The sequence below is a fragment of the Pectinophora gossypiella genome, unplaced genomic scaffold, assembly GCF_024362695.1.
Source record: "Pectinophora gossypiella unplaced genomic scaffold, ilPecGoss1.1 Pgos_91, whole genome shotgun sequence".
Lineage (NCBI taxonomy): Eukaryota > Metazoa > Arthropoda > Insecta > Lepidoptera > Gelechiidae > Pectinophora > Pectinophora gossypiella.
Window position 1 is genome coordinate 43,066 of NW_026063301.1, and position 11,503 is coordinate 54,568.

The 11,503-nt window shown below is 39.3% G+C and overlaps 1 protein-coding gene across 2 annotated transcripts; it reads right to left on the reverse strand.

The window, feature by feature from the left end:
• Nucleotides 1–4,513: 4,513 nt before the first annotated feature.
• Nucleotides 4,514–6,228, reverse strand: LOC126381711 (protein diaphanous homolog 1-like). Of its 2 annotated transcripts, XM_050031165.1 has the most exons (4): nucleotides 5,855–6,228; nucleotides 5,572–5,773; nucleotides 4,694–5,299; nucleotides 4,514–4,589 (listed from the first exon to the last, which is right to left on the reverse strand). In XM_050031165.1, exons 1-4 carry the CDS (start codon nucleotides 6,035–6,037, stop codon nucleotides 4,570–4,572), a joined length of 1,011 nt encoding a protein of 336 aa, XP_049887122.1. In that variant the 5' UTR covers nucleotides 6,038–6,228; the 3' UTR covers nucleotides 4,514–4,569. The 2 variants fall into 2 exon arrangements, with proteins under 2 accessions (XP_049887122.1, XP_049887121.1); XM_050031164.1 differs by having other exon boundaries at nucleotides 4,571–5,299.
• Nucleotides 6,229–11,503: the final 5,275 nt, after the last annotated feature.

The window sequence follows — 11,503 nt, forward strand, 5'->3', positions numbered from 1 at the left end:
CAATTTAAAGGAGAGTTACAGCATATTTTTTAGGCTTAAACATAATAAATGAGAACAAGTATACATAATTTAGACATAAAAGTAAAAGAAAACTACTAATCATTAAAAAATCTCCTGCAGAATATAAAAACTTTTGTCAATTAGGTACTGTTTTTAACTTCATGTTTTGTTCATGTTGAGATATACTCGTGTTAGACTATTACTCAGGAAAGGGATTTGTCGTGTAAATACTAACTTTATGTTAGTATAACAAGTAAATCTTTTATTAAATAGAAATATTTTTTTAACATTATCAGTAACAAAGCCGTACGTTTTGGCGCTAACCACAGACTGCGAATCGTTGAGTTGACAGTTGACATCTAACGTCAAACGAGAGGACACGTTTACAGAGCGAGTTACTAATACGAGTTAATAAAATAATTTACAATAAGTATAACAATTTATATAACTAGGTATTTGTACATTCAATTATTATATTAATGCAGGAATAATTGGAACAAACATAAAGATAACTATTAATGTATACCAGCACAACTGTAATACTAGTGTTATTTGTAACGGTTTATAGCCCATATCATGAAGATCATAACACTCGTGAACTTCATCATCATCATCATCAGCCGTACGACGCCCACTGCTGGGCATAGGCCTCCCCCAAGGATCTCCACGACGTACGGTCCCGCGCTGCCCGCATCCAACGGCTTCCCGCGACCTTCACCAGATCGTCGGTCCACCTTGTAGCGGGCCTACCCACTGTCCGACACGACACGACTGTGTCGTCCGACACGTGGTCGCCATTCCAGAACCCTTCCGCCCCAGCGGCCATCGGTTCTCCTCGCTATGTATCCTGCCCACTGCCACTTCAGCTTTGCAATTCTCCGAGCTATGTCGGTGACTTTAGTTCTCCTGCGGATCTCCTCATTTCTGATTCGATCCAGCAGGGAAATACCGAGCATAGCTCTCTCCATTGCCCGCTGAGCGACACCAAGCCTCCTCACGAGACCCATAGAAAGCGGCCACGTCTCACTGCCGTAGGTCATCACTGGCAACACGCACTGGTCAAAGACTTTCGTCTTGAGACACTGAGGTATTTTGGACGAGAAGATATTCCGCAGCTTCCCGAACGCTGCCCATCCGAGTTGGATCCGACGAGAGATCTCTTTCTCAAAGTTGGACTTACCTAACTGGATTATTTGTCCTAGGTAGATAGTCCTCGTGAGCTTATGTTATGTTAAATAAGCTAAAAACGACTTATCTAACTAGATCGGATGCAATATGCAATCAACAAGGGCCATTACACCCTTCTAATCCCACAGATTATAACTAATGACCATTCCATGATGGTGTATTATTGCCACCATACATCATGTTCAAATTAAGCGATTATTCACGCGCAATTGGACTGCTATAAATCTGTGTTGGTTTAGTGCGGTAAGTTACATCGATCAAGTTCGGTATGTGTGACTCGTCACGACATCTATTGTGTTGGGTTATTGATGGAATCGAACTTGTTATACGATGGATTTATGGAGGCGCTACTAAGCTTAGAGTTCTTTAATACTCTATTAGTATTAGGTACTACTTTCAAATTTAAACTATAAAAACCAAAAATTATATTATTCCGCTGGTAACATAGTTACACTTTGAATCGTAATTTTTTTACATAGGTCTCATCCGCTTAAACTACTGCAGCTTCTCACAAACCTGTATTAGCCGAGGAAAGAAGCTGCAAAAGCAAGCTTTAAAGTAATACCAATAACATAACACACAATCAAAGTGTCAGAATATACTATTAAATAAATAAATACTAGTAGAGACGTTTTTTTTTTGAGGAGCTATAAGATAAATAAATTTATTTATATACACGCCAAAAACAAGACAATACTATCTCTTAAAATTTTCACAGTAACAATAACAAAAAAACTTTAGAGGGAATGATCTAATACGTAGGGGTGTAGGACGTACCTGAATAGAAAGGACCTCAGCACAAGTCGCAGCGCGAACCATGACGTCTTGGTATTAGAGGACCCTGCTTTCTTATTATTAATTATGAATTATAATTTGCGCTACTGTCCGTCTCCAACGTCTGCTTTGTTTACTTAACAAAAAGAATAAGAAAGTGCAGCACAAGAACGTCTTTGTTTTTAATTACTAAGTTAGTAAATATCCAGAAGATACCTTTACTACTAAATAGTTAAATTAATATACATTAATAATTACTACCAGCACAGTCATCGACCGCAAAAACGTCTAAACTAAGGTGTTAAAGATGACTGCTGCCTGTTTGTAGGCCATAATATACTTTAAAAGAGTCATCTAACGATAATAAATGTTGATAGTGAATTCTAAAATGAAACTAAACTACAACCTTTTATTCCAGACCGGTGTGCCGAAACTGCGTGGTGTCACCGACGGGCTCATCCCCGCCCCCGCTACACGAGCAGCCGTCGTCCCCGCCGCCCCCCGCACCGTCATCTCCATCCCCGCATCTACCCATACTCCCATCCCTGCCATCCCCACAGCCGTCGCACAGCGGCTCATCAGTGCCAAGCCAGTCCAACTCCCCGCACCCTTATTCCTACCCCAATTTCCGAAGAAGTCAATACCCTGAGTATTCGCATTCGCACAGCGTTCCGCAACTTCCAGCTTACCAGTCCCCCCAATCTCCCCAATCTGCCATGTCCCTCTCTCCCCATCCCGTTCCACAGGGGAAACTCAGGGGGCTGTTGGAGCACGCAGAGAGACTGATGAAGCCAGGAGACCCTCACAGACACTCTCAGAGCGACGATGACTCAGGATGCGCGCTTGAGGAATATACTTGGGTGCCGCCAGGATTGAGGCCTGAACAGGTGAGAGTTAGGCCCGTATTTATAAACCGCTCTTATCTCTGAGATCTATCTTGAGTGAGCTCTTAAGATGACGTCCTTATTAATAAACGGAACTTAAGTGCGCGTTTAGGGTTACGATATCAACTGAGTGACGCCGTATTAATAAACGAAACTCGGCTCTCAAGAGTGCTCTCAAGATGTTACTTAAGATCGTGTTTGCTGAGTGCCGTCAAACCGTGACTTGAGTGCGGGTTTTGTGATCTCGCGATAATGGAATTAGAAAATATTTTACAAGAAATCAATTATTACGACGATTTAGATCATTACGACGATTTGTTATGGCAAGATGCGTATCGTTTGCCAAAAGTTTATATCAGGGACGCCGAAAATCCCTTTGAAATGCGAGCGGATCGGTTCCAGAAAAGATACAGATTCTGCCAAGAATCTGTATTGTTTATAACATCGTTACTGAGAAGTGACTTAGAAAAACAGGACAACAGAGGTCTACCGATTGCTCCGGAAATAGCAGTTTTATTAACTCTGAGATTTTATGCTACAGCGTCATTTCAGGTAAGCTAGAATTTATTCAATACTAATTATTCTACTTTTGTCTTTAAAAAGTGTAAGTGACAGCACAATGAACACCGAAATTACTATGTATCTGAACATCTTGAGGTCTGAATACAGTAGAGCAATGCACCATATCCTTCTAAACGAGTAAATGAAAGAAAGCCTGTGTCCAGGACAGGAATAAGTTAGTAATAGGTAGTAATTTAATTTTACATAAATGACTTACACAAACCTTGCCTTTTCAGATAGTCTGTGGAGACTTACTGCACATATCACAGCCTACCGCCTCAAATATTATTACGAAGGTTTCAAAGTTGCTAGCTCAATTGCATACACACTACATAAAGTTTCCCCGAGGAGCAGAGGCTAACAGAAACAGAGAATTGTTTAAAGAGATGGGTAGACATGGATAGTGGCCTGGACTTCCCGGGATCGATGGAGCTATTGACTGTACCCATGTTAAAATTGTATCAACACCAGGGTGCCAGCACCATGAAGTCTTTAGAAATAGGAAATCAGATTTTTCTATTAATGTCCAGGTTGTTGCAGGGCCCCGCAGGGAAATATTAGACATAGTAGCCAGATGGGCAGGCAGCATGCACGATTCTAGGATATTTCAAATGTCATCAGTTTACATAAAATACACGCAGGGTATTTTAAATGGAAGACTTGTCGGAGACAATGGGTATCCTACACTACCTTTTGTTCTCACACCTATAAGACCTGCCCCCGAAGATGCTCCCTCAGTACGGTACAATAGAGCTCAAATAAAAACCAGAAATGTTGTGGAAAGAACATTCGGCATTTGGAAGCGGAGGTTTCCCTGTTTATCTAGAGGCCTAGGTAACAAACTGTCAACTGTTTCTCATATAATTGTATCATGTGCGGTATTACACAACTTGTCATTAATTTTAAATGATGTCATGGTTTTTGATGAGAATCAGAATGATGAACAAGAAGAAACAGATAGTTTAATACCAAGCACTAGCACTGGATTTTTAATTAGAAATTCAATTGTTGAAAATTATTACCAATAATCTTTATGAGCAGTGCTTTGTGATTGAATAGTATTTGAAATTATTTAATAAAACATATTTTATATATTGACTTATATGCTTTTATTTAATAAATTAACAATATTCCATTTATTATATTATGCCACATCCCCTCTTCAGGCATCAGTTGCAGTATCTGAAACAAATTAGATGAAAAGTGTTATTAATTATCCCAGGACTTAACAAAGCTATACTAGTTTTTAAAATAGTATGATGAGCAAGTAGATAATACTGATGTACCTGACGAACACTGCTGCTGCAGTTGAAGTTCTGCGAGGTCTGCTCTCGCCTTTGCTTCTCTTATTCTTTCTCTTAACAATAAAACCTCCAACTCATGAATCTCATTAGCCCGTCTCTGTCTGTCTTTATATTCCTTATCCAGAATAGAACTTTTATGCCTTTGAAAAGTTTGGGTAGCTGTATTTGATGGGTTAATAAGAGGTGGAGTAGGAAAACGTGGAGGTGGGGTAGGAAGACGTGGTGGTGGAGTGGATGTAGGAAGAGGTGGTGGTGGAGTGGAAGCAGTAAGAGGTGGTGGTGGTGGAGTGGATGTAGGGAGAGGTGGTGGTGGAGTGGTTGTAGGGAGAGGTGGTGGTGGAGTGGTTGTAGGGAGAGCTGGTGGTGGAGTGGTTGTAGTGAGAGACAGTAGTGGACCTACTTCAGGTGGAGGTGGTGTCAATGTTGTCCGGGTTGGGGCAAGGGCAAGTGGTGCTTGTGTAACAACAGCGCATGGGAATGGTGATGAAGAAAATGCACTGGTGGATGGTATTTGGGAAGAAGTTGGGGGAAGACAAGAGACGGGCTGCAAGTCCATATTTACTTCTTGGACGGCAAGGTCAGCGGTTACTGGAACAAAGTAATTTAAACAGAGAAATATAAAAAAGATCTAATTTACATATTTAAAAATGATAGAATTGATGATAGCTGTTTTTGGAGAATGTGTGGCTTACAACATACTGCCAGGTTTGAATCCCAGCTCTGGCTCTAGACCATTGGCCATAGGCTCACCCCTCAGACTTAAACATAGCTGGCAAGTAGTGATTTTGTATTTACTATATACTTCTGCCTACCCCTTCGGCGATATAGGCGTGATGCTATATTAGAAGAAAATTACTTACCTGGAATTGTATCAGAGTCAACAGCATCATCGATACCAACTATTAGAGCAGGGGCCACCTCAGACACATCTGGGTCTACAACTGCATCACTGGTTGCAGGCCCTCCTCCAGTAGCTAGCCGATGTTGACGTTCTTTTGTCAGTGCTTCCCTTTGCCGCTGCTTGAGGTTCATCCACAATCTCCTAAGTTGTTTATTTGTAACCTAAAATCAAGGATGCAATTATAAAAAACTAGCAAAAAGCGAGAGGAAATCGCGCACCAAAGGTTAAATAACTTTGTTTACCTGATTGGTAGCATGAGGGCTTGCGTTGTATTCTCTGGTTACAATATCCCAAGCTTCATTTTTTGCGCGTAATGAAGCGCCATCGGTATCCTTATTCTCTATCACCGAGGGGTATCTTTTCAATATATCCAAAAAAGTTTTCTTCTCGAGGGGAGTAAAAATATGCTTCTTAATTGTTGACATCGTTATGGACAGTAATTACTTTACGTTTATTATTGATAACTAAAGTCTAAACTATACAAAAACAAAACAAGTGGTTGCGAAGGACGCGTCTTTTTTTTTTGAGAATGATGTTTGTTGCGTTTTGTTTTCACTACACATTGCGTTTTGAAATCATAACAAATTATTTTTAAAACGTTAAATGACCGTTTTTATAATAAATTTAAATAACTTACGTTTGAATTATAATAATTTTAACATTTTAGTAAAGAATTGAACAATTTTTAATATGTTTGAAGCCCTAAACCGAAATATTTTTTTAAAGCAGGAACGAAACGTTGATTCGTTCGGTCTATAGTTCACTCAATTAGGACGTTTACTTGAGATCCTGAACTTGAGATCGATATCATGTGATACGCGCTCAATATTCGTCTATTAATTAACGTCGCACTTAAGACGCTGTTTACATCTTGAGAGTGACTCAGTTGATATCGCTCTTGAGAGCGGTATTGAGATCGGTTTATAAATACGGGCCTTAGTGTACTATAATACGTAATATGGTATTTGTAGGCGTTTGGTGCGGTGACACCAGGCTAAAGACGTCATAAACTTCAGGTCGCCGATACGCTATTTAAGCATCTGAACTTCTGCCCCCGAATACCAAATATTTTATACCAATAGAAAATAAAAGGAATAAGAACCTACCTACGTCTCATTTGTGAAAAAGCTTGAATAAAAAAACGTGAAAATGCTTATGAAACCGTCTGCGACGGACAATAGAGGACTGTTGTTTAGAACAATACGTTCCTATACCGGTTACTTTAGGAAATTGACGGTGCATCGCGTTATTTTGGCAGAATGGAACGGAACGGACTGCGCTGGACGTAACGGAGGCATATTACTGAAATATAACCATAACTCGGAGAGGCTCTGCTCTTGTAGGCACAAAATTACCCGCTGAGTAGTTAATGCCTTATGCGGCAAATCTTGCCTGGTTCGAATAACCAGCCCGGTGGTAGTTTATTATACAAAGGACGCCACACACAAAAACAAGACAATAATATAATTTAAAATTTTCGAAATGTTCGTCGAAATGATCATAAGGTGGTGGTGGAGGTCCTAAGATAAAAGGGCCTCACTTCAGCACAAGTCGCGGCGTGAACCACGCCGCTGGTATTATATGGACCCTGTACTACGAATAACTACACTATGTACTATGAATACGGGTGTTCACCTTCTTCTTCTTCTTCTATCGTGTGGATTGTGAGGTGGATTACGAACCCCATCAACCCTGATGTCAAGTTATTACTAAGCCGCCATAGGCCCCTGATATGACTCATGTAATGACTACGTACGTACTTACATCTGTACGTAATAACCGGGATCAACGGCTTACAACGGCAACGGGTGCCTTCCGAAGCACGGATCATTTTATTTTTTAGTCAATCAGGTGATCAGCCTGTAATGTCCTAACCAAACTACGAATCACAAAGTGATTTTTGTGATTTTCCCCACCGGGATTTGAACCCGGGACCTCCGGATAGTGAGCACAATGCTCAACCATTGGACCACAGAGGCCGTAGTTCATCTTATCTTCCTCAATACATTTCTCTCCGCGATATATATCTACCGTCCATTACTGGATTATCCGCGGCGGTTGTGTGCAGAGCGTCATTATTTGTGCATCATCGTCTGTGTCAGCCTATTATGTGTCATTACGGCCTGCTCATCATCAGTTAGTTCCAACTTCCAATGTTCCCGGTAACGGGGTAAACATACCTGCCCTTTAAATGACGATTTCTCTGCCTGCACTGTAAAAAATGAGGCGTGAAGTGGTTTTGTTCTTGGAAGCTTTAATAATGAGGATAAGAATACTTCCTATACATGAAATCAACAGCCTATATGCGTCCCACTGCTAGGCACAGGCCTCCTCTCAACCAACCAAGGAGTGGGTATAGAGCACACTCTATCACGCTGTTCCAGAAATCAGAAATCAGAAGTCAGAATCATTTATTCAACGTAATTATAATGGATAAACTTGTTGAAGGTCAATGTAACATTTTTGAATTTACGTCATTTCTCAAGGTGTTATGGCTGCATACATACACGTGTTCCACATGCATACATACATAAACTCACGCCTATTTCCCACCGGAGTAAGCAGAGACTGTAGAATTCCATTTGCTTCGATCCTGACACCCTGACATTGACGCTGTTCCACTGTGGGATCTAATAATTATTATAAATTAAAAATAGGTTTGCAATAGGTTAAAGATGGTAAGTGAAGATGTGACTTAAGGTGGTACACGATTACCCAGTAAATGCCAGTTCACCTTAGTTTTATAGAAAAATGTGAATGCATACCCAGGCTGAAACAAAACCATTACCACGGCAACAAACCCGGGAATAAAAAAACGCATAACAAACAAGCATCCGCTAATCCTACTGTCTGTTGGTATTACACAAGATTTCTTATTATTTTCTTTGTAATTTTCCTGGAGAGGGAGAGGGCAGGACCCTCAGAGGGACATTCTAATTTTTTGCTCGACTGCCCTCTGTACGGTTACTCCCGTTATTTTTACTGCAATTATAAATACTGAACAGCTAGAATTTAAAGTGTTAAAATTCAAGGGAGATGTTTAAGGGAATCTTAATTACAAAGTTCAATTAAAGTTAAGATTGGGCTTTACTGGAGTTTATTATAATTACAGGGGCTCTTGTGGGTCATCATTTTGATGGCTTACTGTTGAGGGTAATAGATAAGGTGATGATAGCAAATCAAATCAAAATCTTTTTTTTTTCTTTTTTTTATCATGTTATCGTTTCTTTATAACGGCAGATAAAAGTGACAATTACTTCCGCACAATATTCCAGGAAGAGAAAATGACTGAAAACCAGCGCTGGATGGCGCCATAGCATGCCCGTATTCGTAATATTCATAATTACCTAGTTCTTATAGAAAAAAGTAAACTGTTACTAACAATTGTATTTTATTCTTATTCTTAAAATCAAAAATATCGTCGCTTTATGGAGAAAACCATTAAGCGCAATTTTTAAAAATCACATTCTGATGTGATTCTCTTCAACAAAACCTGAATTTCTTTTAATTCATTCGGATTACAAAAAAGGTTATTATAAAGTTAGTGATTATTTAGAAGATATGAATGCATGGGATTAACTGTCTGAGAACTGATATTAGGCAGCTAAATTACTCAATTGTATACCAATATTTTATGTTTATTTTTATTTTTTTAAAGAACGTCTAGGGCCCTGTGCCGAGGTTTTTGTTGCAGCTTCTTTTCCCCGGCTATACAGGTTGTGAGAAGCTGCAGTAGTTTTAGGCGGATGAGACGTTCGTTATGTAAAATTGACGATTCAAAGTGTAACTATGTTACCTACTGAATAAAGATATTTTTGAATTTGAATTTGAATAAAAATTGAGAGCACAATTTTTTAGTTGGATTGAAACTTGTTTGCCTATCACGAGGTTTTATTTACAAAAATATGAATGTCATTTTTCAAAAATAAATAAATAATTTAGGCTACCTCAAAACAATGTCTAGGAAATACTTCTTCAGAAGAGCTTTGAAAGGATTGAGTTATACATTCCCCAATTTATCCCCAAAAAAATAATTAAATTTGAAGCACTCGGGTATTTCCTATGTTGCCAACATTGAAAAGCCTTTTTCACTCCATTTTTGAAGAACTCCGTTACATAGCGCAGTGAGAAAACCTTCTAGGTATATAAGTGTATAGATTGACTGATGATTTACTGATGCATCGACATACGGCACATCTTCCGTTCTTTCCTAAAACTGTTTTCATTTATAATTGTAAGTATGTGGAAGTTTGTAATGGCTTTCCAATTTATATACTTTAGTTTTTGTAATACTATTAAGACGCTGTAAATTTCCCAAATAAATAAAATAAAGATATATCTGTACGTATGAAACAATAACATTTCCAGCTGATAATAAAACGTAATAATCTTATCAGTATGTACGTCGCGTGTTTAATATAATGAGAAGGAAGATCTCATAATGAGGCGAGGACGTGAGCCGGGTTGAGATGACGTCATGCGGTGATAAATATTGTTCATGTTTCGGGGATTACGTAATACGCTTTATTAATTTAATAACACAACATAGCATAAGCTCACGGCTATAACCCAATTGGGGTAGGCAGAGGTACATCCATCGCAAGATGAACTAAGTACCCACGCCTCGCCGAGCTTTCTGTTAGACCAACGTGATAGGTGATAATCATTCAATGATCTAAACATAAATTCGAAAACAGTTTCTTTTTTTTTGACGTGACTTATTGTAGATTTGCCGCAGATGGCATTAACTACTTGGCCGGACAAATGGGGAGCGCTGAAGGCTCTCACCCGGTACAACGTTTAAGACAACAGGCCTGAGGGTGCCCAGTTGGGCGCGAACCTCGGCTCAGGGCGTCGTCTGAGAGGAAAAATATTTGAAAGAATTAGTCGACCCTAGTGGGTCGATAGCGATAAGCGCTGAATGAGGGAAATCCCACCACGCCGGCGGGGTCGGTATCGGGGTAACGGATACTATAATCGAACCTGCGACTTCACCATGCAAATCATGCGTTCTTCCAACTGGACGGTCACGAGCATTAATATGTATACATAATATGTATACATAATATGTATACATAATATGTATACATAATATGTATACATAATATGTATACATAATATGTATACATAATATGTATACATTAACTTTTTTGACAAATTGCACTGCAAGTCTCACTAAATGACAAATATGTTAGTGCGACAGAGTCCTAAAGTGGGTACATTATATTTACTCATGACTGTACCACCATGCACAGTCTAATTTATCACATGATACTCTTTAATTTTCTTCAACTTTTTGACCTACATTATTGTAGATTTTGCGCATATGGCATTATTGACTACTTGACCGGGCAAATAGGGAGCGCTGAGGACTCTCACCCGGTGCAAAATTTAAGACAAGCGGCCGGTGCCCAGCGGGAGTACAAATTCAAATTCAGAAAGTTAATATCTTTATTCAGTAGGTAACATAATTATACTTTCCATCGACATTGTTTACATACGTCACAATTAAAAAAGCAATATTGCTATTTGACATTTCCGCATATAAAAGTAAGTGCGAAATAAAACAACTGCAAAATAGCAATCCGTGATCCGTGCTTCGGAAGGCACGTTAAGCCGAAGGTCCCCGTTACTACTTACTGATGTAAGTAAGTAGTCGTTACTTGAGCCATGTCAGGGGCCTTTGGCGGCTCAATACTAACCCTGACACCAGAGATGATGAGATTGGTACTCCACCTCACAACACACGATAGAAGAGAAGATAGAAATATTGCTTTTTAGAGAAAATGCTTTCTTGTGGCGTTTTAAACCTCTCAGTTCTCCAATGTTTAAGATACCATTAATTTTGGACCAAAAAAAAAAACCTCCTATCTCTACGCCGTCCGTTTTCC

Bases quoted from the DNA above. Each gene is read 5' to 3' on its own strand.
- LOC126381711 (XM_050031164.1), bottom strand. From the start codon at position 6,037: ATGTCAACAATTAAGAAGCATATTTTTACTCCCCTCGAGAAGAAAACT. The intron at 5,774-5,854 runs GTAAACAAAGTT...CCTTGATTTTAG, and splicing joins GCCCTCATGCTACCAATCAG to GTTACAAATAAACAACTTAG. The intron at 5,300-5,571 runs GTAAGTAATTTT...ACTTTGTTCCAG, and splicing joins TGACTCTGATACAATTCCAG to TAACCGCTGACCTTGCCGTC.